The following is a 26043-nucleotide window of genomic DNA, read 5'->3' on the forward strand; positions in this document are numbered from 1 at the left end:
GCCTAACAACCTCACAAATGTCTCCCCAGCAACGGCTTGTCTGGTCACGCCTGGGACCTTGGCTAAGTTAGCGGTCAAAGACCAAGGAGGAGGGCGAGGCCTCGTGGTCAGCACGACCCCCAGAGCGGGCCGGCGTCCTGGGTCCCACACAAGCCCCCGGCCCCGGGGATGCAGGAGGGGAAGACCGGAGCCGCCAGGCCCCCAGGAGGGACGTCTGGAGACGGGAACGCGGTCTGGACGTGGTCTGCGTAGGGATCGCTTCGTTTCCTGCCTCCTGCCAGGTCTCAGACGTCTCGATGACAGGACTGTCCTTTACCCACACGACCCTGACAATGGCACGGCCGTAAGGAAGGAACCGTCACACGGACCCGAGGACAAGGACATCAGGTTTATTGAGCACCTGTCTGTGCCGGCGTGTCACGTACACGCGCACACACGCGCACACACACACACACACACACACACACTCTGTCGCAGAGGTGGAACCGGGAGCACAGGTTTTCCAGCTCTGGCCAGGACGCTGGCCATCTGCCCGCCACCAGGGACAGCCTGGGAGTGGCCGCTGGGCCCCCTACTTTACAATGTGAGCGAGTGACACCCACAGTAAGGTGCTCACTTGGGGACCTGTCCGCGGCTCAGAAGCCACATTCACGTGCAGGAGCTGCTTCCTCCACTCCGCCTCCCATCGTGGTCCCGGCAGGGTCCCAGGAGCCACTGCCAGACCCAGGGGACAGCGTGTCCGCGCAGCCAGCCCGAGACACCGAGGCGGCGAGTGCGCTCCCCGAGGACGGGCTCCGCGCTCTGCACGTCCGTCCCTGTGGCCGGGACCACACTCAGCACGGCTCTGTCCCCTCTCACTTCCTGCGCGGCCGTCTCTCCGGGAGGGAGTCTCTCTCCGGGCGGCTCCGGGCAGAGCAGGCATGGGAGGAAGAGGAAGCACACAGACTCGTTCTGTTCATGTTCCCTTCGGAGGAAGGAGGTGACGACGGCAGGTGTCTGGCCGCCGGGGCTTCACACACCACGAGTTTCCTTCCGACGGGCAATGCGCCTGGAACGGCGGCCAGGAGCTCCGGGAAGCCATCGCCACTCGCAGGTCCAGCTCCCCCAACGGCGCAGGAGGCGGGCAGCGCTCGCAAAGCATTAGCCAACGAAATAATAATAATAATTAACAACAATCATAACATGAATAATAATCTGACCCGCCGCCAGCACCTGTTGGTTTTAATAACGTTGAGGTCTCTCGAGAAAATAAAGCAAAAACACATGATAAAAGGAAAAAAGAATAGAGAAAAATAGGTGGTTGAAGTGTTTCAAGACTTCCTCGGGCTCTGGCTTCAAGTTTCAGAAATCCACCGCCTTCTCCCCGTGTTCTGGAATCTTCTAGGGGCCCTTCATGTTCCCGGGGCGGGCGGCGAGGCTGGCGAAGTAGGCGCACTGGGAGGGGTCACACTGGCCGGGCGGGCCGGGCGGGCCTGGGGGGCCGGGGTGTCCAGCCAGCCCGGTCTCCCCTTGAGGGCCAGGGCCCCCGGGGAGTCCGTCTTTAGCGTAGCCAGGCTGCCCGGGTTGACCTGGCCCAAGGACAAAACAAAGGAAGGTGGTTCAGAGTCGGGTTTCTCCCGGAGCCAAGAGCCCTGTTCCCTCAGCTTCTGCCCGGGGTGTCCCCAGCACGAGAAAGGTCCTCAGAGGGAACAGCCCCGAGTGACAGGAAGGGTCCGCCCGGGAGCCAGAGCCCCTGGACATGCCAGAGGAGGGGCTTCCTTCCCTGGGGGACCAGGACAGCGGTCAGGGTGCCCCAGAGAGGAGCAAACGGGTAGGTGGTGGCCGGGGTGGGGCACGTGCTCTGTCTGGGGGCGAGGAGCCCGGCCTTCTGCGTCCTACATGCTTCCGGGACGTGCTCTAAACTGGGAGTAGGACACCACGTCCTCATCACTGACCATTAGCCCCAGTCCACGTGCCCTTAGAGACACCAGGTGACATCCCATTATCCAGTGTCTAATGTGTCCCAAATAGCCTGCAATTCCTAAGCTTTAGGATATGTTGCACGTTTGGACTATATTAGCCTGTTCTGCAAATCATGGTCCAAGACGATGCGAACAGAATGCAAACCACGGACGGCCCAGATAGACCCAGAAAATGTGGCCATTGTCACACTTCCACGCCTCCATTTACTGAGCGTCGGAATGTCACATATAATCAACCTGTCTCCCTTCTTCCTTTGGCAACTGGGAAGCTCGGTGCTAAGGGCAGTAGTCAACCCGGGCAATCAGATTCCTTCCTAAGTCTTAATAACCATGCGAGAAACTCTGAGTCCCCCAGAAAATAAAATAAAGAGTAGATTTTTTTACCTCAATAAAGATCCTTGGACATTTCAGGAATGCTAAAATCTGTGAGTGCTTTGGGGGTGGCTGTGTGACCTGCAGTCCTGCCTGGACGCAGCCCTGAGACAGGCGGGGTCACTCGTCCCTTCAGCTGGGAACCACTAAGGTCCAGCCACTGCCTCCCCTCCCACGGGTCCAGTCACTGCCCCTTTCTGACTGCTTTCTGGTCTGCTTCTGAATCTTTATTTGGAATCGTCTTGTTTTCAAATATTAACATTAAAGTGACTGGAAAGCAGGCATGCTGTCAAAAAATATCTATAGCCTGTTTGTATCTTCTCTGACGACAATGACAGCCTAGGGCCACTGTGGGACATGTAGGAAGTCAAGGAGGCATTAATACTAAAATGAAAACGACCTGCAGGCTTAGTACTCAGAAGCGGCCTCGGGGAATCACACACAGAGAAGAAAACAAAACTAGAACCCTCGGTGACGTGGAGCCCGACACACCCTCAGGGTGATTCCTTCCACGTTCTCCTTCTAATCTACTTCTAATGCATCTCCGAGCCAGCGTGGGGCTGCAGCATTCGCACAGCCCCGTGGCAGGTGGCCGGCTCATTCACGCCTGAGGCAGGTGGCCGACTGGCTCACTCAGGTTTTAGAACAAAGTCCCTGGTCTCAGGAGCAGGCCAGCCCAGGACAAGCTGGGACTGCTGGCCACCCTGCCACTTGTCCAGCATCCCCCAAGAGATGTCCTGAGGAATAGTAATGGGGTGTGAACAGGGCAGAGAGAAAGGGTCCCACATTCAGGTGAGTTTGGGGAAGGCTGACGTAGACAAAGCTCATTCGGGGGAGGAGTGCCCCGGGAGTGAGTGACTGCACACGTGGTACCCAAACCACTTGTCCTCAGGCCCGTGTCCAAGGGCTTTTAACTCATGGGCTCAAGGACTCATGGGAAGGACCACAACTGTCTTGTCTTAGCAAGTCAAGCAGCTGGCATTCCAGACGCCTGGGACAGAGATAAATCAGCATCCGCTGCCCTCATGTGAGACGTACCCCTCGCCCCCAGCCCCTCCCGGGGCCTGTGGTGACATGCGCAGAGAAGTAACCACAGTATACGGCCGTCCCCGGCGGAGACTCCGGACCCCGTGCCTACCTGGGACTCCGGGGGGGCCCATCTCGCCTCGGAGGCCAATGCCTGGTGAACCCGGGTCACCTTTGGCTCCTCGCTCCCCTGTGAGGAAAACACAACCATTGGTGGTGGCGACCGCGGATACAGGCAGAGTCAGATCTGCTGTGTGTGGGGGTGTGTGGGGTGTGTGGGGGGGGTGTGGGGGTACCACCTGCCCTGAGCTGTAGCCTCCACCCAGAAGCACCCTTGCTCACACATGCCCACACCTGGCCCCCATTCCTGTTCACACACTCACATACGGAAGTAAATACACACATGCACACCAAAATAAGCGGGCACTCCCTCCTGCCCGAACGCATGCTCAGACACACTCGTTTACACAGGGACTCGAGCACACAGCCGCCCGATTAATTACATGCACACATACGCACACACACACACAAACACAGGCAACCAAGTGTACACACGTGTTCCCACACACCCACGCACACGAGCTATTGCGTGTTCTCAGAGCATTTTGCTGCCCGCTGAAAAGGTCCTGGGTGGCAAACTAAAGCCTATCCTGAGCCACATGGACGTGCTCATAGACGCAGCGCTGCCCCCAAGAAGCCTGACATCCAGTAAGGTAGATGACACGCACCAAGCACAGGCTCACACAGAGCGGGGTGGGGTGGGCCCCGACAGGACCTTCACAACGGAAGTGCAGGGGAGAGAGGGTCCTTCCTCTCCCCCCCACCCGGAGGGGGTTTGGGATGACATTTGAGTGAATACTCGACAGACTTGGTTAACTGTCTGTCTCGATTTCCTTTTCTGATCAGGCATCTTTTTAGACTGTTTCCGTAACATCGCCGGTAGGCAGCACACTGTATTTTGCGATCCCAGCTGACATTTCGCTGGTGCGCGGAGACTCAAGCCCTCTTTTCTGCTGTGACAAATACAGGCGGTCACTCCCTGTCACCCTCTGATGCGTTCTATGCTTCACGCTTCCTTACTGGCATTTATTTCATAAATCTCGTTTTATGAACCAAGAGAGGTGTGGGATTTGGACACAGATTTAACAAAACGTCCTTTCAGGAGGAAAAACACCACAGGGAATAAGTGAATGAAAAGTTAGTAAGAAAATGGGCTGTGGGAAGGGGACGACCCTCTGGGCGTGGCCACCCTAAGCCAGAGTCACAAAGTGGCAGCTGAGAGCACACCACACCCTGCTGTCCCCCTCCACTGTCCCCGCCCCCCGCAGGGAGGGGTGACTTCAGGGCGGTGAGTGTGGCCGCAGGCCCCTCCCCTCGCTCTCACCACTGCCTGCCTGCAGGAAGGGCCCTCCTGCCCTGCTGGCCTCCGCCCTCAGCCGCAGGAGAGCCGCTGTCCGGCGCACCACATCCTGGCGAGGCGTGGGACCCGGGGGCTGGACCGTTTGCAGCCCTCTTGGCTGCAGGTCTGAGCCGCCTTATTCAGGGAAAAAGCTAGCGCTTTGCTCCCTCTGGCCTGGGGGGTGTGTTCTCACTCCTCAGGGAGCTCTGCCCTCAGAGGGGCGATGAGCCCGTTGTGTGACTCCCGGACACGTGAGCAGGGGAGACGCAGACAGGACGGAGTGGAAGGAAACCGATTCAACCCCCTGGCAGGAACATAACTGCAGAACTAGCTCGTCGGAAAACCTCTTATGCGTATGACAGAATTACAGGATGCCAACGTTGTGGGTGTTAGCACGCTGCAGGGTGAGGATGGGGTGAATTATGCATCAGAGATGCTGGGCACACCTCCCTGAGAGTTCCTCAGCCTTGGGGTGGACGGCAACACACACACCCCTCCGGGTCCTCACTCACCTTTGGGCCCTATTGGTCCAGAGGGCCCTTCCAGACCCCCTTGCCCAGGCCGTCCTGGCTCCCCTATGGGGCCTGCCCGGCCGGGAAGCCCATCTTTTCCGGGGGGCCCCGGGGGCCCGGGTCTGCCGTGCGATGCCTTCACGTGCGCCGGGGGCAGCTGGGCCAGGAGGTAGGCAAGTTTGGCTGTGGAGCAGGAGAAACAGAGACGTCTCATGAAGGAGGGACACAGGACAGAGGACAGGATGGGGCCTGACCACAGAGCCGCCACCACACGAGAGGAGGAACGCCGTGCTGACGGCCACCGCCTGGCGCGTGAGCAGCATGGCACGTGTGCCTGCCGGCCGGGCGGCCACAGGTGGTGGCTGTCACTGCCTCTGGGGCCAGGCTGCCTGCTGGGCGGCCCTGGACAGGCCACCAGACCTCTGTTAGTCCTCGTCTCCCTGTCTGTGAAGCGGAGGCAGGGAGACGGCAGCTACCCGTGGGGTGGGTGGGAGGTGTGACACTGTGGAATGAGGACACACAGCAGAGCCTGGCGCAGGGGGAGGCTCTCAGACGCGGGCGCTCCCACCAGGGCCACAGCCCACAGCACCAATCACGTCGGCCGCGGCAGCAGGAGGAATCCTGTGGGTGGGTGTGGTAACAGTCAGGGAAACTGAGGCAGGGGTGAGCTTTAAGTGGCTTACACAAAGATATTTAATGACTCATCTGAGCGTGAAATTCCTCATCTATAGAGGGTGGGCTGAATGGGGTGGAGATGAATGATCCACTAGATGTCTAAAATGTAAAGATTATAGAACTGACTGAAAAATTGTTTTTTTTTTTTAAATCAATTGTGTAATTGTCCAGTTGCTGGACACCACACCTTTGCTATTGTCCTGGGAACATCTGAATCCCATCCGATGCCCACCAGAGCTTTGCCACAGGATCGCAGATGACAGGCCAGCCCCTCACCTCACAGATGCTGTGACTGAGCCGCAGGGCCGCCCAAGCCTCCCGGCATTTCGGTATTAAAACCAGGGCAGAGTTGGGGTCTCTGACTGTGGGCCAGCCCTCTGGCCTCGGGTAGGTCACTGAGGGCCTCTGCCCCGAACAAGTATACACACTTCATGAGCTCACAGCTGCCTGCATGCGGTAGTGCTCAGAACACCACCTTACATGCCTGCATTGTTACTGCTACCTTCCTCCCTCTCTCCTTCCCCGAGTATCTATGTACCTGGCTCAGGCAGGACTAGGATGAAAAGAATTCTAGATCCCTAAAAGCACCGTGTGTCCCTGTTCCCTCAGGGACATGTGGGGTCTGGAGTCTCCTCCTTTCTTTCAGTTCACACGACATCTCCTCCAGGAAGCCCTCCCACCCTCTGAGCTATCTTAGGTACTTTCTTCTGTCCTCCTTCAATGCCCTCTGTACCAGATCAAATCACAAAACTTCTCTTACTGTCCTGAAATCAGCTCACCCCTCTCTCCCTCCTGGGCTGGGAGCACTGTAAGGCCCACCTCAGGCCTGCCAAAAATTACATCGATTAGATAAACGACTGAGTACACAGAAAAGGAACAATCATGGCAGACTGGATCTGCAGGTGGTGAGCTCCCCGTATGAGAGGTAAGCAAGCAGCACTGCGGGAGCTCCGGGGAGGGTCTGTGTCAGGTAAGGCTGGCTAGAGCCTCAACCCTGATTTCTATTCTAGCTGTGCTGAGGGGCCTTTTCCAAACCAGACTGCGAGACACTGAAGGAGAAATGGAAGGGCCACCTCCCGGGGGTCCCAGGAGCACCCGGGCTCCAGCCGCCCGGTGGACACAGGCCACTTCCCGGGGGTCCCAGGAGCACCCGGGCTCCAGCCGCCCGGCGGACACAGGCCAGCACTCACTCTCCAGCTGTTTCCCCAGCTCCTCCTGGATGAGCCGCCGCAGGGTGTCCAGGGATGGAGACTCGCCCTAGGAGGGAGGGAAGGTCGAGGGCCGGGTCACTTACCTTCCCAGGAGCTGCTCCCGTGGACGCCCCTGATGTTCAGGAAACCGAGAGGGTTTCCCTGTCAGGCAGGCACCGTCCTCCCAGGTTATACGCGACCTGGACGCCGGGCTCACTGGGGCCCTGCTGCCCGCCCCTCCTGCTCCTGAGCTTGACCCCCTTCCCACACAGACCACTCCCCACACTGGACCTGGAGGTCTGGCCCCAGGTCCCCCCACCTCGACAAAGTCCTGTCTCCCCACGGTCCAGCTCAGAGGCCACCACGGGACAGGAGAGGGCCTCTTCCCCCTGGAGCATGACACGTGCTGGTCACAGACCTCACGTATCCCTCAGCAAACCCGTCAGGTGCTCAGACGTGGGACAGGCTCAGAGCTGGGGTAAGCTGCTTCAGGCCTCCCGGGTCACTGGGACCTGTGACCTCGTCCCGCTGAAGGCTACACCCCTCCCTGACTTCCCTCAGGCCCCAGGAGCCTGAGTTTGAAACCAGTGTCCTTACCCTCAGTCCTGGAAATCCCGGCTGGCCCGGAGGCCCCGCAGGCCCAGATGGCCCACTCTCCCCAGGTGGGCCTTGGGGACCCATCAGGCCTGTGTGGCCTTTGTGGCCTGGAATTCCAGGGTCCCCAGGCTGGCCGTTCCCACCGGGAGCTCCTCTGTCACCTTTGATCCCAGGCTCTCCCTAGAGGAGGAAAGAAGGGTGTTAGCAATGGACTGGGAGGGGCGTCCAGGCAGGCAGCGCTGCTGGGCGGCAGGGTCCCCAGTCCTCTGCCTCCCAGAGCACAGGAGAGGAGACTTCTGTCCCAGCATGGATGAGGACATGGGGCCCAGAGAGACAAAGCCGCCTGCCACAGTCACACAGGTGGTCTGCAGGGGACAGGACGAGAACGCTGATCTCCAAATCCCAGCCCAGGGCCCCTCCATCTGCCCACCTAGAGAAGTCTTGCCACTGAGCCTGCCCGCCGCTGAGACTGCCCACCACTGAGCCTGCCCGCCACTGCCTGCCCGCCACTGAGCCTGCCCGCCACAGAGACTGCCCACCACTGAGCCTGCCCACCACTGAGCCTGCCCGCCGCTGCCTGCCCGCCACTGAGCCTGCCCGCCACTGAGCCTGCCCGCCGCTGCCTGCCCGCCACTGAGCCTGCCCGCCACAGAGCCTGCCCGCCACTGAGCCTGCCCGCCACAGAGCCTGCCCGCCACTGAGCCTGCCCGCCACAGAGCCTGCCCGCCACTGAGCCTGCCCGCCACAGAGACTGCCCGCCACTGAGCCTGCCCGCCACTGAGCCTGCCCGCCACTGAGCCTGCCCGCCACAGAGACTGCCCGCCACAGAGACTGCCCGCCACTGAGCCTGCCCGCCACTGAGCCTGCCCGCCACAGAGACTGCCCGCCACAGAGACTGCCCGCCACTGAGCCTGCCCGCCACTGAGCCTGCCCGCCACAGAGACTGCCCGCCACTGAGCCTGCCCGCCACAGAGACTGCCCGCCACTGAGCCTGCCCGCCACTGAGCCTGCCCGCCACAGAGCCTGCCCGCCACTGAGCCTGCCCGCCACAGAGCCTGCCCGCCACTGAGCCTGCCCGCCACAGAGACTGCCCGCCACTGAGCCTGCCCGCCACAGAGCCTGCCCGCCACTGAGCCTGCCCGCCACTGAGCCTGCCCGCCACTGAGCCTGCCCGCCACAGAGACTGCCCGCCACTGAGCCTGCCCGCCACAGAGCCTGCCCGCCACTGAGCCTGCCCGCCACTGAGCCTGCCCGCCACAGAGACTGCCCGCCACTGAGCCTGCCCGCCACTGAGCCTGCCCGCCACAGAGACTGCCCGCCACTGAGCCTGCCCGCCACAGAGCCTGCCCGCCACAGAGCCTGCCCGCCACTGAGCCTGCCCGCCACTGAGCCTGCCCGCCACTGAGCCTGCCCACCGCTGCCTGCCCGCCACTGAGCCTGCCCGCCACTGAGCCTGCCCACCACTGAGCCTGCCCACCACTGAGCCTGCCCGCCGCTGCCTGCCCGCCACTGAGCCTGCCCGCCACTGAGCCTGCCCGCCACAGAGCCTGCCCGCCGCTGCCTGCCCGCCACAGAGACTGCCCGCCACAGAGACTGCCCGCCACAGAGACTGCCCGCCACTGAGCCTGCCCGCCACAGAGACTGCCCGCCACAGAGACTGCCCGCCACAGAGACTGCCCGCCACTGAGCCTGCCCACCACAGAGACTGCCCACCACAGAGACTGCCCACCACTGAGACTGCCCACCACAGAGACTGCCCACCACAGAGACTGCCCACCACAGAGACTGCCCGCCACTGAGCCTGCCCGCCACTGAGCCTGCCCGCCACTGAGACTGCCCGCCACAGAGACTGCCCGCCACTGAGCCTGCCCGCCACAGAGACTGCCCACCACAGAGACTGCCCACCACAGAGACTGCCCACCACTGAGCCTGCCCACCACAGAGACTGCCCACCACAGAGACTGCCCACCACTGAGCCTGCCCACCACTGAGCCTGCCCACCACAGAGACTGCCCACCACAGAGACTGCCCACCACAGAGACTGCCCACCACTGAGCCTGCCCACCACTGAGCCTGCCCGCCACTTCCGGCCCCGGTTGTCCTCCCTCCGCCGCAGGGACCGTGGCACTCAAGATAGAAGTGTCCGATGCACAGGTAACCTCCTGCTCCCTCCTCTCAGCTCTAGTGGGACCACAGAGGATGGCACTGCCTGGGACCCTTTCCTCCCCGCTGTGGACCCAGACTTTGAGGTCATGGCTCAATGCTTCGGAAACCATGGCAACGAAGGGATGGTCTAGTCCTCTGCCCTGTGTGCTACCGTGCGGCTGACCAGCAAGACTCCGTTGTCAGCGGGTGTAAAATACAGTGGTCCCATGAACGGCCTCAGGGTCAAGAGCACCCCAGCAGGCGTGCCACTGGGTGGTGGCAAAGGGAGAAGCAGTGGGTGGGGGAACAGACAGTGACTAGAAAGGGGACCCGGCGACGGACATGTCACAGAGTCATGGAGAAGGCAGGCTCTGCAGTACGGGGCATCACCCAGTGTGTCCCGTGGAGAACAAAGGGGACAGAACCCAGCTCCAGTCTGGAACGCCCCGGGGTGAAACAGGAGGGGCATCGCCCAGTGTGTCCCGTGGAGAACAAAGGGGACAGAACCCAGCTCCAGTCTGGAACGCCCCGGGGTGAAACAGGAGGGGCACGCATGTGTCCCCCCCCACACACACACACATCTGTGTACACAGGCTGTGCAGTGCGGGGCATCGCCCAGTGTGTCCCGTGGAGGACAAAGGGGACAGAACCCAGCTCTAGTCTGGAACGCCCCGGGGTGAAACAGGAGGGGCACGCACGTGTCCCCCCCCACATCTGTGTACACAGGCTGTGCGGGGAGGGCCCTGCGGAGGGGCGGGGACTAAAGGTCCTGGTGGGGGCACATTTCTTATCATTGCATCTGCTTTTTAAAAATTTTCTTTTTTGCAATTCGCATTGTTTACAACAGGGCTCAGGAAACTTTTTGGCTGAGAGAGCCATGAACGCCACATATAATAAAATATAATTCCGTGAGAGCCATACAACGACCCGTGTACATTACGCATCATCCAATAAAAATTTGGTGTTGTCTGGAGGACAGCTGTGATTGGCTCTGGCTACCTGCAACTATGAACAGGAGCGGTAGGAAATGAATGGACTGTAATACATGAGGATGTTTTATATTTTTAACATTATTATTTTTTTTATTAAAGATTTGTCTGTGAGCCAGATGCAGCCATCAAAAGAGCCACATCTGGCTCACAAGCCATAGGTTCCTGACCCCTGGTTTACAACTATGTGTCTGCATGACTTTTCAACAATCAGGAAAAGAGCGGCAAACTTAAACATGAGTTGAGCCAGATCTGAGGCAGTCACTCAAATGTCTCAGGTGTGAGGCACGTCACAGGGACCTTGTCCTCTGTCAGGGACCTGGAGCTCGGGGCCCCTGGGAGTCCTGGAGCCTTGTGCACCTGATTCCGAGCTGCCTCGTGGAGCTATGCCTCCGTGACGCATTTCCTAGCCAGTAGCCGCCTCAGTGCCGCTCTGCGGTCGGAGGACTCGTCCCATATTTCCAATGTCCCCAGGGGCACAGGGGTGGGGGCCAGCCCGCTCCCTGGCAGGCTTCCAGGAAACCACTTAACGGGGATGGCATTGCTCCGCTTATTGATTAGGTATTAGAGAGGATTCTTATTTATGGTTTGAACTCCCTGACCACTCTGCAGAAACAGCTCCCAGGGGCACAGGCGTGGGGAGTGGGGGGACCCTCCACACCTCCTCAGCCACAGCCCCTTCCCCTGGCTTCGTCCTCAGGAACCCACACCGTGGGGCAGAGGGAGGAGGGACAGGGGTCGGGGGGTGGGAGCATCCCTGCCCCTTCCCTGCTGCCTCTGGCCCCAGGGGACACCAGCTCCCCATGCGCCCAACCTGAGAGAAAAGCCAAGATAAATTCTTCACAGGACCAGGGAAAACATGCCAGGGGTGGGGCGTGGGGTGGCGGTGACACCCATGTGGTACAACAGTGTGACAGGTGACAACTGACCACATGGAGGCTTGTGGGCACAGGAGGTGTTGAATTTCTCTTAAGGAAGGGACAGCTGTCCTATGAGAATGCCCCTCCTCCCAATGGCATTGCTGAAAAAACAAATAATTTTACTCTGGTTTTTCCTTTTTTTTGGAGGAACAAAATGTTAGGAAAGGGCCCTCCCGCTGAGTGTAACGTCAAAGCAATTCATTATGGAAAGATCTGCTTCCTTGTCACCTCCGGTGACAAACTTGGCTCTGAGCAAACTGGCACTTGAGTTGGGCACGGTGCACACAGGCATTGGCACGTGGAGAGACAGATCTGTCACAGTGCCAGACCTCTTGCCTTTGTGTGATTAAAAGGATTTCACTTCTTCAAATAACAATCAAAAAATATGGAGGGGAACAGGGTGGAACCAACAACAACACTGACTACGTCAGTGCAAAGAACCCCCCCCCGCTGCCCCTACCCCCCAAGGCTCATGGTTTTCCAGGGGACCACCAGCGGAGAAGTCAGCTTTCCAGGCTGGGCTGCTCACGCAGGGTCTTGGACAAAGTCCCCTGCCACCCTGGAAAGGTCATGTCTGCAGGACCAGGCTCCCACTCACCCTTTCTCCTTTGGGTCCTGCTTCTCCGGGCTTCCCAGGGGCACCCTGCAACAGAACCCAAGGCAAGACCGTCACTTTCCCAGGGCCAAGCCATCGGCGCTGCCATCTTTGTCTCCCTCGGTTCCTCTACCCGACCCTGTGTCCCGAGGACCTCCAGAAATCAGTCCTCCAGGGGCCCCTTACCCTGTCCGGACACTGCAGGCCTGGGGCCACTGCCTCCCCTCTCCTTTCCTCCCATGGAGGCCCCTCCAGGCCACGGCACCAGCCCATACTCGGCCCCCATGGAGGCCCCCCCAGGCCACAGCACCAGCCCACACTCGGCCCCCATGGAGGCCCCCCCCAGGCCACGGCACCAGCCCACACTTGGCCCCCATGGAGGCCCCCCCAGGCCACGGCACCAGCCCACACTCGGCCCCCTTCTGAGCCCGCCTCCTCCGTGCCCAGGATGAGCCCCGCCTTAGCACCCGGGGACCCTAGGATGGGTCTTCAGTGGCTCTCCCTGCCCTGCTGACCTGGCTGGCCCTGCTCCCTTTCCACCACAGTGGGTGTCGTCTGTGACTCCCTGACTCCGGGAGCATGTGATCCTGCTGTCTGGGGGCCTCTGCAGGCCACCTCCCCCCTGCCTGAAGCACACTCCTCATCTGTTATGAACTGCAGGTTTGTTGCCCCCCCATTTAAATGTAAGGGTATTAGGGGGTGGGAGTCTTTGGGGTGTCTAGGTTCACATGAGGTCATGAGGGTGGGTCCCCTCTTATATCAATAGGGAGTGACCCTGGACAATCAGTGGGCAGCTAGTGCAGTTAAGGAGGCGGGAAACCAGCCGGCCAGCACCCTGACCTTGGACTTCTCCAGCTCCCAGAACTGTGAGCAATACATGTCTGTGGTCTTAGCCACCAAGTCTCTGGCCGCCTTACAGCAGCCAGGCCTGGGCACCACTCCTCTCTCTGGGAGGGGCACTAGAGACAGTGGGATGGGCCAGCAGGGGGCAGGAGTGCCCACTAGGAAGGGGGGGTGGGGGCCGCCCGGGGAGACCCGCTGCGGGCCCAGAGTCGGGACAGGACGGGAGCTGGAAGGGCCAGAGGCAGGGAGGGGTACTGCAGACGGCAGCCAGGGGCATTGGGAGCTGGGGTACTCCATCTCAAATCCACAGGGGCAGGAGGACTGTGAGTGAGTGAGTGACCAGTGAGTGAGCTGAAGGCACAGCCGCGAAAGGGACTAACGCTCCCCAGATAGGGAACCCTCCACCTGGCAACAAGAAAGTGGCCACCTCCTCTGCCAATCAAGAAAGCGACCCAGCAGTGCAGAGGGCAGCGGCCTTCCCCATGCAGAAGGCAGGGTGGGGCTTTGAAGTGGATGAGTGATTGCCACAGAGCTCACGGACACGTCCCCTAGTTCCTGTCTCTGCCCCTTTCCATTCCTCCCTCATCACCGAGCAAACACCTGGAACCTGGGCTACACAAAACAGAGGGGGTGATGAGACACAGTGTAACAGGGTATCTGCTCTGTCTGTGAGGACACACAGTGTAACAGGGTATCCGCTCTGTCTGTGAGGACACACAGTGTAACAGGGTATCCGCTCTGTCTGTGAGGAGACACTGTAACAGAGTATCTGCTCTGTCTGTGAGGAGACACAGTGTAACAGAGTATCTGCTCTGTCTGTGGTGAGACAGTGTAACAGGGTATCTGCTCTGTCTGTGGTGAGACAGTGTAACAAGGTATCTGCTCTGTCTGTGAGGAGACACAGTGTAACAGAGTATCTGCTCTGTCTGTGGTGAGACAGTGTAACAGGGTATCTGCTCTGTCTGTGGTGAGACAGTGTAACAGGGTATCTGCTCTGTCTGTGAGGAGACACAGTGTAACAGGGTGTCTGCTCTGTCTGTGAGGGTCACAGTGTAACAGAGTATCTGCTCTGTGGTGAGACAGTGTAACAGGGTATCTGCTCTGTCTGTGAGGAGACACAGTGTAACAGGGTATCTGCTCTGTCTGTGAGGAGACACAGTGTAACAGGGTATCTGCTCTGTCTGTGGTGAGACAGTGTAACAGGGTATCTGCTCTGTCTGTGAGGAGACACAGTGTAACAGAGTATCTGCTCTGTCTGTGGTGAGACAGTGTAACAGGGTATCTGCTCTGTCTGTGGTGAGACAGTGTAACAGGGTATCTGCTCTGTCTGTGAGGAGACACAGTGTAACAGAGTATCTGCTCTGTCTGTGGTGAGACAGTGTAACAGGGTATCTGCTCTGTCTGTGAGGAGTCACAGTGTAACAGGGTATCTGCTCTGTCTGTGGTGAGACAGTGTAACAGGGTATCTGCTCTGTCTGTGAGGAGACACAGTGTAACAGGGTATCTGCTCTGTCTGTGGTGAGACAGTGTAACAGGGTATCTGCTCTGTCTGTGAGGAGACACAGTGTAACAGGGTATCTGCTCTGTGAGGAGACACTGTAACAGAGTATCTGCTCTGTCTGTGAGGAGACACAGTGTAACAGAGTATCTGCTCTGTCTGTGGTGAGACAGTGTAACAGGGTATCTGCTCTGTCTGTGGTGAGACAGTGTAACAGGGTATCTGCTCTGTCTGTGAGGAGACACAGTGTAACAGGGTATCTGCTCTGTCTGTGAGGAGACACTGTAACAGGGTATCTGCTCTGTCTGTGAGGAGACACAGTGTAACAGGGTGTCTGCTCTGTCTGTGAGGGTCACAGTGTAACAGAGTATCTGCTCTGTCTGTGGTGAGACAGTGTAACAGGGTATCTGCTCTGTCTGTGAGGAGACACAGTGTAACAGGGTATCTGCTCTGTCTGTGAGGAGTCACAGTGTAACAGGGTATCTGCTCTGTCTGTGGTGAGACAGTGTAACGGTATCTGCTCTGTCTGTGAGGAGACACAGTGTAACAGGGTATCTGCTCTGTCTGTGAGGAGACACAATGTAACAGGGTATCTGCTCTGTCTGTGGTGAGACAGTGTAACAGGGTATCTGCTCTGTCTGTGGTGAGACAGTGTAACAGGGTGTCTGCTCTGTCTGTGGTGAGACAGTGTAACAGGGTATCTGCTCTGTCTGTGAGGAGACACAGTGTAACAGGGTATCTGCTCTGTCTGTGAGGAGACACAGTGTAACAGGGTATCTGCTCTGTCTGTGAGGAGACACAGTGTAACAGAGTATCTGCTCTGTCTGTGGTGAGACAGTGTAACAGGGTATCTGCTCTGTCTATGAGGAGACACAGTGTAACAGGGTATCCGCTCTGTCTGTGAGGAGACAGTGTAATAAGGTATCTGCTCTGTCTGTGACGAGACAGTGTAACAGGGTATTTGCTCTGTCTGTGAGGAGACACAGTGTAGCAGGGTATCCGCTCTGTCTGTGAGGAGTCACAGTGTAACAGGGTGTCTGCTCTGTCTGTGAGGAGACACAGTGTAGCAGGGTATCCGCTCTGTCTGTGAGGAGTCACAGTGTAACAGGGTGTCTGCTCTGTCTGTGAGGAGACACAGTGTAACAGGGTATCCGCTCTGTCTGTGGTGAGACAGTGTAACAGGGTATCTGCTCTGTCTGTGAGGAGACACAGTGTAACAGGGTATCTGCTCTGTCTGTGAGGAGACACAGTGTAAGAGTATCTGCTCTGTCTGTGTTGCCAGGCAAAGTCAGCAAAGGCAACATCATGGCCCAGACCTCAGGAGGAGTAGGGAGAGGCAATTGTAAGGGCTTTCAGAAATGAGGACCCAGGCTATGAATACCTTTGGGAAGGAACTCGGCAAGTTTCAGAACCAAGAGGCCAGAGCAACTGGAGCTCAGGAAAGAAGGTGGGGCGGGCAGGGCCAGAGCATCCGGGACTCTGGCGAGGGGCCCGGGGGACAGAGCTCAGGTGTGAACTGGAAAGTAGCATGCTCTCATGTACGTTCTAGCACCAAAGGACAGTAGAGGGGTAGGGCTGGACCCAGGAAACCAGTGTGCAGGTCCCTGCAATGGTCCAGGCGAGAGGGGATGAACAGGTTCCCCGGGTGGAGACCGAGAGAGCTGGACAGTGCTCAGCTGGCCTGTGCAGCCAGCTATGAATGGCTTCTTGCTGGATCAGGTACAGAGACGTAGGTAAGTGACTCAGACACATCGAGATGGTACCCCTGGACTCGCGACAGAGTTCGTGGGCCCCTTGCAAATTTAAAAGGTGAACCCTTGTTCAGAAAGCATTAAGCAGATGTGGGAATTCAGTCAGCTAAGCCCAGGGCCCCATGGGACTCCACACATCACTGCCCCCCTCCCCACAAAGCTGGCCTGCATCTCCCGTAGGAAAGGTCGCCAGGGGAGCAGAGGTGGGGGACACGATACTTGCCTCCTTGCCGGGGACACCCTTCTCCCCCGGCTCTCCCTGTGAGACAGAACACATCAGTTAGCTCGGCGGAGGCAAGTGGAGAATAACAGAAGGTCTTCAGCACACATTTTCACTCAAGTCACGTTGCAGCAAAGACAACAATCGATGGGCCAGCCAACCAAGGACACCCCAAGCAGGGCCGTCTGGTCAGGCTGCGCAGAGGACACAAAGAGGAAGCTCCAGGGAGGGAAGGGGAGCCGCTGGTTCGGGTCTCCTGGTCCCCGGGGCGGCTCTGACTCCGCCAAGAGGGCCTCCAGTGCATCAGCCGTAGATGCTGAGAAGCTGTGACAGGGAGGCCTCTCTGAGGAGCATGCCCAGTGAGTGAGAGGAGACACCAAGAAGACACTGAGCTCTGAGTCAGCTTCCCAAGTTCAAGACTTGGCTCTTCCATTTACGGGCTCTGTGACCTTGGCAAGCCCCTTATAATGTCCTTAAGCCACCTGTGTCTCAGTTTCTTCATCTATGACATGGGAATAGCAGCTGTACCTGCTTCACAGGGTTGCCTTGAGATTTAAACGTGGTAGGACCTGCAATGCTCTCAGAGCTAGATCAGGCACATGGCAGGGAAGGCTCAACCAGTGAGCAGCTATTACTGTGACTAAGGGATTCGTCGCAACAAGTATAGAAGAAGAGATGGTCTGGCCACTCTGTGGCAGCCAGGTTAGCGATGAGCGGGTGGAGAAGGAGGCTTGCCCCTCAATGAGCAGACTCAGGTAGAGAAAGTGGACAGAGCCATGTTAGGTTTGGGCTATAAGGCAGAAAAGGGCGCGAGAGCTTTCTACACGTGCATGTTGTACACACCCCTCGCTCACCGGTCAGCAGCCCAAGGGGTGGGCATAGCACACAGAGCGCAGCAGGGGGCTTGCCTGGGAGTGTGGGGTTCCCTTTGCGTCCCTCTGCCCAGAACCCAGCACAGATCACCCACAGCCGCTCTGCATCGGCCGCCAAGTCAGGAGAGCCAGACTCAGGGCCAGCTGGAGCACAGAGGGACCTCCATGTGGCCTTGAAGAGACCACCTAGGTGTTCTGACACTGCAGCCCACTCACGCTCATCTGTGACACGACGGGCCCTTGGAGTTCTAAGACCGTCCTCGCCACCCCTAGCGCCCAACCACCATCATTAAAATAGTTGTTTACTGTGGTCCCGAAGTGGGCCGGGCACCATTGCTAATCCTCTCACAGAGCACCGTGGCCAGTCCCCGGGGGCACCCCCGTGTGAACAACGAGGAAGCTAAGGCTCAGAGGTCAGGAGACCTTCCCAGGGCCTCCGAGGAGGGAGCAGGTGGGGCCGAGAACCCTGCCAGGTGTGAAACCTGCAAGCAGGTTTCAGTCCACGCACTCGCTCCTTCGTGTCCAAGGTCGTGATGCCTCTCGGACCACACACACCGGGTCACTGTCACCCGGCAGATGGACCGGAGGACACAGGAGGTGGAAGGACACGTGCGGAACGTGAACCTCACGCCCTCGAGCCAGGCACCGTGGCGCCCGGCGGGGTCTCTGCTTACCGGAGGCCCCCGGGGGCCCAGGAAGCCGGGGAGTCCCGGGCTGCCGGTCTCGCCTTTGTTTCCCTTCGGGCCCTGCGGACGGAAAGCTGGGTTACTCCCTCGAGGTCGAGTGCGTCTGACCCCTCGGCGCTCTGAAGGCCTGAGACACCGACAACACAGGAGAGAAGACCCTTTTCTGTAATGGAGGGGGAGGGGTCCGGGGAGGATCCTCACACAGTGGGGACCTGGATGAGAAGCGTCTCTGCAAACACTCAAGGGCCTTTCCATTCACAGCAACAGGAATAAAATCAGACAAAATACATAAAAAATAAAAAACAACCCTGGTGTGTACGTGGTCCTTTCAAACAGCCCTGCAGGGAAGCACTCCATACTCCTTCCAAATAGGACACCAAGGCTCGTCCTTTGGAAGGACGCTGTTTTGGGAGAAGCCATTGGGAACCTTTCAGTGTCAGCCTTTCTGGGAAGCCACCACGTGAGTCAGCTCTTCTGGGGCCAGCACCGCCGTGGCCGTGAGCCCAGCCTCAGGACCCAAGCGCTGCCCACCAGCCCCGTCTCACCAGCCGCCATGAGCCCCACACCGCAGCTCCCGAGGGGGGTGACTACATTAGCTACGGGGTTAGATGCCTTGCGTGCAGCTGTCCCTGGTCCAACAGAAAGACGGGGTTCTCCTCGGGTGACCAGATGCTGGGTTTGCCTGGGAATGAGGAGTTTCCCCAGATGTAGCTAGGATTTTTGGTGCCAAAACCAAGAAGTTTCCTGGCGAATCAGGACAGACTGGTCACTCCTAATTTCCAGAGTGACAGCAGTTAGTTGGCCACACTAGTCTGCACATTGCCCAGCAAAAACATAGCTTGACTCAGCATACCCTGAGGGGGGTCTTCCAAACCAGACTGCCAATGTTAGCAAATAACAATACAAGAGGCGGGGCTGTGGAGAGACTTGTGGGCAGGCTCTGACTCCCCCTGCCCTAGAACCCCTCAAAGACTGTCTTCCCTGCCACATTTCCCGCCCACCAGACCGGAACCCTGAACCCTGAACCCTCCGTCCAGCGACCAGGACTCGGCTGACCCTCCTTCTACGACACATCCGTCTCCATCGTTGCTTCCTGCCTCCTCACCAGCGGGAGGACCCTCTTCAGCCAGGGCCCACGGGACACCCATTCCCAGGCTGCACGCGGACGCTGCTGTCTGAGACGGTACCGGCTGGTCAGCCTGACCCTGTCTCTTCATCTAAAAACATCCAGCAACTACTGTGCAGCCCTATTATACATTTCTTAGAAAAGGCTTTAACAGTTTTGCCCCTGTGGATGCCTGTGGTCGTACGTAGTGCGCAGAGAGCCGGCTGCATGATTGTCGAGGATGTTAAGCGTTAAAAGAGGTCCTTCCGCAGCCTGTTTCTGCTGTCAGAACCCCGGCCGTCCCCCCCGGGGCTTCCAGGCCCGGAGACCAGGCGATCTGTGGCGTGAGCCGCGTGCTCCTCCCAGAGCCTGCCCTGACCCCTCCTGTCGTGGAGGACGAGTACTCACGGGGTTTCCTGGAGGGCCGGGGTCCCCTGGAGACCCAGGTGATCCATTCTTGCCCTGGCGGAAGAAACAGCAGTGGTAGCTCTGCAGGGGCTCCCTGCCCGGGCGACACGGAGCGGACGCTGGACAGAGGGACGCCCGGAGGTGGGGGCCCTGGCCCCGCCCGAGCCCCGCTCCTTGGACCAGCACGGCTCTCAGGAAACCGCCCGTGCCTCACAGGAGCTCGTAATGAGCTCGTAATAGCGACTTCGTGGTACTGCTGTGGAGTTCAGTGAGTCCGTGCACACATGACAGCCTCCCGCGGTGGTCAGTGCCCAGAGCAGGGCCCCGCCTCTTCCCTACTACCCTCCACTGCCCCTGTGAGACGCTAACATCACCGACTCACACGTGTGTGTTTCTGCTCTGCGTGCAGATCTGTGTTCAATATGTGAGAGTTTTTGGCAGCCCAAAAAAACGTGTGCACCCCCATTGGGCCAGGTGGCACCTTTTAAATCTGATTGTGGACAGGTGGTTCCACAGAAGAGCCCGGGGCGCGCGTGGTGGGTGGGGCACCGGGGCTCAGGGCAGTGACTGGTTTCTAACCTCCGAGTCACTCTGACGGCCTCAACAACCCTTCAGGCTAGCGGGGTGAGCCAACCACACATCACCAGGTAACAGGGCGCAGACTGGTCGCAAAGCAAAACTCACCGGTGAGCCCCTCAGTCCTTGGGGACCCTGTGGCCCTATGGGTCCAGTGTCACCCTGAAACAGAGAGAGAGAGTCACGTTATCACAGTGTCACTGCGGGAAGATGAGGAAGGCACAGTCAGATGTGGGCCATGGTCCCCCACGTTACCCAAGACACCAGCAAACTGTGTCCAGAGCATTGCACCGCTAATTACCAGCCACCCCCCGTGCGCTGACCACCCTCCCCTTTCTGCGATCATTCATTCATTCATTCTTCATTCATTCGTTTATACACTAGCCTCGACCTTTCTCTCCTGGTCCCACAGGAAACTCAGCCCCACCTTGAAGCAGGGACCTAGTCACAGAGGACAGTTCCCCTTGGGGTCTGTCTGCTCCTGGTTCCTAGGCAGTCACCTGGCCCTGTCCCCACAGTAACAACAATATCACCTGTGTGCACAGCGCCCTCTAGGGGACAGAGGAGTGGTGATTCTCCACCCCCACCGCACGAGGACTTCCAAGCAGCCCTATGACATGAGTATGAACAGAGCGTCGCCACCCTCCCATGGAAAGCAGACTGAACACCACTCAGGGAAACTGATTGTAAATGAAGAGTCCGACAGCCTACGAGGTGAGAAGAGAGCATCGCCTGCCCTCTGGCAGCCAGGGCCCCTGTCCCCGCTGCACCCCGACCTCACCCGCTGGGTAAGTGGCACCCCACCACACTCCTGCCTGGGGAGCACCTGCCGTCACCTCTTCCATAATGGCAGTGAGTGGGCTAGTCCCGGATTTGCAAACTGCCCATCAGAGTGTGAGGGGCCTCTGGGGGTCAGGGCTGAGCAGAAGCCCCGCCCGGGTCCCTGGAGCCACTCCTGGCTGCTGGCAGGGGACCCCAGACACTAGTCTGGTTGTGAACAATGGATCTGCTGCTAAGAAATCACATGTGCCTGACCAGGCGGTGGTGCAGTGAATAGAGCGTCGGACTGGGATGCTGAGGAACCAGGTTCGAGACCCTGAGGTCGCCAGCTCGAGCGCAGGCTCATCTGGTTTGAGCAAAAGCTCACCAGCTTGGACCCAAGGTCGATGGCTCGAGCAAGGGGTTACTCCATCTGCTGAAGGCCCACAGTCAAGGCACATATGAGAAAGCAATCAATGAACAACTAAGGTGTCACAATGCGCAACGAAAAACTAATGATTGATGCTTCTCATCTCTCTGTTTCTGTCTGTCTGTCCCTGTCTAGCCCTCTCTCTGACTCTCTCTCTTCTCTGTAAAAAAAAAAAGTCATTTAGAAATCACATATGAATGGATGGGATTTCCTCCAAGACCGTTCTCAGCTCCATCCTCTCGTGACGGCAGCCAAGAACATGGCATACTGCAGTGCATTGAGCGCCATGAGCCAGGAGGCCACTGCACGTGGTTACAGCAGGTCCCTAAGGGTGCAAGGGGCAGACCCTGTGCCCCCTCCCAGGAGGCTGTGTCCACACGTGAGACTGCCCTGCAGGATGTCATGTCACACGACCGGTCCCCATGAGGACATGGAGCTGGCAAACCCGAGCTCCAGCATGCCTCCTCCTGCCTCGGATGCTCTGTGTGGCCATGAGGAAGTGTCTCAACCTCTCTGGTCTTAGTTTTCGTCTGTATAACAGGGGTAAATGGCAACTTGCCCTGGCCCTTAGACCTAAACTCCACGAGTGTCACGCAGCACGTGGGATGGCAGCCACAGCAGGCGCGTGAAGCTGCTGACCGCTGGGGTGGCGGCCACGGCAGGCGCGTGAAGCTGCTGACCGCTGGAGATGGGGAATACCCGGGAGACTCTGCCATGATGCCCCCGTCCACCTGAGGCTGGATCCGACTGGTGTGCCCGTGATGCCAACAGGCAGCTCACGAAGGGTTCAGAAAAGCCTCCTTACCCACCGTGGGGCACAGGTACCCGCCGCTAGGCTGGAAGCCCGGATCCCGGGCCTCGTCCACGTGCCAAGGAGGGCTTGGGCCTGCGGTGCGGGCCCTGAGACATCACTGACCCTCTCTGAGAATGCCCGTGAGTTCCTCTGCAGTGCCACCAACCTCTCCACTACGGTTTCCGGGGGCCCCTGGGTCCTTCAGTGAAGCCCTCTCCACTGTCTTGACACACTCTGCTCCCACAGACCCAGCCAGGTCCCCCACAGGACACCCACACTTACATCTTTTCCGGGTGACCCTTCCCGGCCGGGGGGCCCCATGGCACCAGGCTCTCCCTAGACGGGAAAAGCAGAAACAAAATCCCTGCCGTCAGAGAGAAAGACTCAGGATGCCAGCTGCCTCCACCTGTGTCTCTGAGTATCAGGGGGAAGAACCCGGGGGAGGCCCACCAGAAAGTGCCCCCCAACAGGTCTGAGCCCCGAGCTGGGGTCTGCAGTGCCCTCACAGCCAGTGCAGGGCGTGGGCCACGTGCACGCGGCTCTCTGAGCTTCAGGGACACAGCGGAAGGGGCCGGCGAACCCGCCTGGAGTCCTGCCTCTTCTCCTGCTGACCCACTGACCCTTCCCCACCTCGCCCTCCTCGGCCCACACAGGGCATGGCCGAGGCTCTCCCCAGGGGGCCCGGTGGCTCCTCCTGTCCAGGGCACTTGGGAGAGAGAGGCGGAGCTACTGGGCAGGAAAGCAGGCACCTGGTATAAACCGGCGCCCTCTCCACAGGCGCTTGGGGCCCTGGGCAGAGTGACCCACGTCCCCTGGCCTCACACTGCCCAGCTCGTGTGTGGGACACGTCAGTGACCGCACCCGACTCCAGGCTGATTCGGTCAAATCAGTTCTAAGTCAGTGTCTGTCCCGGGAGAAATGTCTACAAACTAGACCAGGGGAGGGTTGACAGCGTCTGGAAGTGCCACCTTGGGTCCACCTGGGACGACAGCCAGGCCAGACATGCACCTACCCGGGGCCCGGGTGCACCAGAATCGCCTGTGTGTCCCTTGAAGCCCTGGAAGAGAGAGAAGGGAGCTGTTCCACCACAGAGCAGGCTGGCCGGGGGGAGGGCAGCCCCCGGTGAGAGGGCCCCACCGGATCCTGACTGCCCCCGCTCTCCACCAGCTGAAAGGCGGGGGGCCCTGCCCTGTGCCGGGCACAGTCAACCCCTGATGCCTGCTGACTGGGTGATGTGCAGGACGCCTGGCTGGGAATTGACGTGTTTCTTCTTCTCCTTCCGTGTGCAAAAACCACCCCAATTCACAGAAGATGAAACAGAGGTTCAGAGAAGTCTCCTGACCATGGTCAGAAAATTAATAAATGGACAAGTGAGAGCTGAACCCAGGTTGGTCTACCTCAGAGCTCGTTTCATTATTTAACACTCTGCTCTGGTCCACGCCACGCCACGCCAGCCAGCCAGAGCAGATGGGTCTCCTTCCACCTGCCTGGGTCTCCACCTTCTGCCCCTACCCTGGGGAGGGATTCCTTACAGCTCTCAGATGGGTGTTGCCTCAACACAGGTCCCCGCCAATGGGTCTCCACGGCTGAAAGGAAGCCCCTCCCATCCAACAAGCCAGGAACTCTCTTAACAGAAATCACTCATTCTGTGTTTCACTCCCCTGGAAGGGGGTGGTCTCCATTCTTAGGATTCTTCTCCGGGTGTAATCGGGTTTAAAGCAAAGAGATTCAGCAAAAAGGAAATTGATTTTGTGTTTTATTTCCTCCATACTGAATATGAGGCAGGTGAGTTATTGATTTTTTTTTTTTTTTACAGAAAAACACATTAAGGAGAGAGAACTAGCATTCTGATAGCCTCTTCCTTGCCAGATAATTGGATTTTAGAATTTTCATTAAAAATCATATTTTTCCCCCTCAAAAAATTTAAGGAATTGTGTAAATAACTTCAAAATGATTGAGTAAAGCATTTAGCAAAAACAAAAAACAAAATCCCTCAATGAACCCAAAATCCATAGATTGAGTTCATTTTTTCAGGAAAAAAATAAATAACTGTGTATGTTTATAGGTGTAATAGCTTCACACATAGCTAGAGATTTGTATTTATGAATGTCAGAATTCATGCATATAAAAAAGACCAGGAACAGTATACTAGAATGTTCACAGAGCCTTTCCTCTCTGTGTTGTAGAACTATAAGTAACTCTATTTCCTCTCTATGACATCATATGTATATTTTTCTAATTATTGCCATCATCGTCATTTATTGTTGTGCAATGAGAATGAGTTACTCTTATAATTGGTGAAACTCCTTTAGCTATGGAAAGTGTTCAGAACTAGAATTAAGACAGACTCTTAGCTTCTAACATCCGGAGAAAGTCCCCTAAAATGGTAATAAATAAGATAAGAACACGGGAAGTTTAGAACGACATGGTCACAATGGTTGCAATCCTGAAAATAAATGGTAGAGCCATGACATAGAGCCTCAGAGGCCCCCTGTCTGGAAGGAGAGGAAGTCTGAACCCCGGGGTCTGGCGGTCTGGGAGACCTCCGTCCAGCGTGTCGTAGCCGTGTGGCTGATGGTGCGCGTGCACACACACACGCGCACACACACACACGCGTGCACACGCACGCACGCACACTCGCACACACATGCACACACACACGCGCGTGCACACGCACGCACGCACATACGCACGCACGCACACGCGCACACGCGCGCGCACACACACACATGCACACACACACATGCACACAGCACTTACGGGCGGGCCTCGGGCACCCTCTGGTCCTGGCAGGCCCGGCTCTCCGGTCTTGCCCTGAGGGAGGAGAGGAAAAGAAGGGCGTGAGGACAGCCTGTTAAGGACCTTCCTGCACACAGCCCTGGGCTTCCTACTTCTGTGCGCCCACAGCCCAGCCCTGTCTCCCTGACCGCCCTCCCCTGGCGCTGGGAGTCATCTCATCCACACCAGTCACCGCCCTGGGCCCAGGCTCGCTACGTGTCGGTTTTCCGGGGACGGGGGTGGGGACGCAGGTTTTGTCTCCACGGTGATTGTTCGTGTTCTTAGAAGTGTCCTGGTCTGGCTGAGAAATCACGTAGGCGTCCTCGCTATTGCGGACTTCGTACCTCCCACAAAACCGCTCCGACGCAGCCACTAACGGCTGCACTTCCCAGACGGGGACAGCGAGGCTCAGGGACAGTGTGCTGGGCTCACAGTCCAGGGCAGAGCCTGCCTGAATGACCCCACAGGGCTGCTCGGCTCCCGCAGCAGCCGCAGTCCCTGGTGGGGCCCGTCATCACTCGCCCTCTCCCCGTTCCACCTTCTCTTCATTGTAAAGAAGTTACAGGACGCCTTGGCTAGTGAAAGTCCTTCACTACCCACAGCCCCGTGACTGCCCTGGAGAGAATCAAGCCATGGACAAAGCCAAGGAGCCACGAAAGTGTCAGAGGTGTTGGGGGTGCGGAGGGGAGGGAGAGGGCGTGAAGGGGCGTGTCGGGTGGGGGAGCCGTGGGCCGGCCCTGCCTTCCCTGAAACTGGGGGACATGTCTGTTCTCCCAGACTGTCCCCTCACTTACACAGCTCATACGCCTTGAGGACCCGAGGGGCCCACCAGCAGGGAGAGGGGACAGGAAAGGGCATCCTTGGGTTTGAAGAGAAAGTACAGAGAGGAGGAGGGTGGGGTACACAACGCTGATTTCTGGGGTGGTTGCTTTCCTCTGTTCCG

At 58.3% G+C, this 26043-nt stretch overlaps 1 protein-coding gene across 1 annotated transcript in view; it reads right to left on the minus strand.

The window, feature by feature from the left end:
• Positions 1–450: 450 nt before the first annotated feature.
• COL22A1 (collagen type XXII alpha 1 chain) overlaps positions 451–26043 on the minus strand; it is a gene marked incomplete at its 5' end in the record, with an annotated part of 223216 nt that continues 197623 nt past the window's right edge. The window contains 13 exons of the mRNA XM_066372771.1: positions 451–1568; positions 3472–3549; positions 5271–5453; positions 7136–7202; positions 7733–7912; positions 12385–12429; positions 16697–16732; positions 18240–18311; positions 19765–19818; positions 20449–20502; positions 22605–22658; positions 23335–23379; positions 25083–25136. Coding sequence (XP_066228868.1) covers positions 1381–1568; positions 3472–3549; positions 5271–5453; positions 7136–7202; positions 7733–7912; positions 12385–12429; positions 16697–16732; positions 18240–18311; positions 19765–19818; positions 20449–20502; positions 22605–22658; positions 23335–23379; positions 25083–25136 — 1110 coding nt within the window. The remainder of the gene's footprint in view (positions 1569–3471; positions 3550–5270; positions 5454–7135; positions 7203–7732; positions 7913–12384; positions 12430–16696; positions 16733–18239; positions 18312–19764; positions 19819–20448; positions 20503–22604; positions 22659–23334; positions 23380–25082; positions 25137–26043) is intronic.

The sequence above is a fragment of the Saccopteryx leptura genome, chromosome 3 (assembly GCF_036850995.1).
Source record: "Saccopteryx leptura isolate mSacLep1 chromosome 3, mSacLep1_pri_phased_curated, whole genome shotgun sequence".
Classification (NCBI taxonomy): Eukaryota; Metazoa; Chordata; class Mammalia; order Chiroptera; family Emballonuridae; genus Saccopteryx; species Saccopteryx leptura.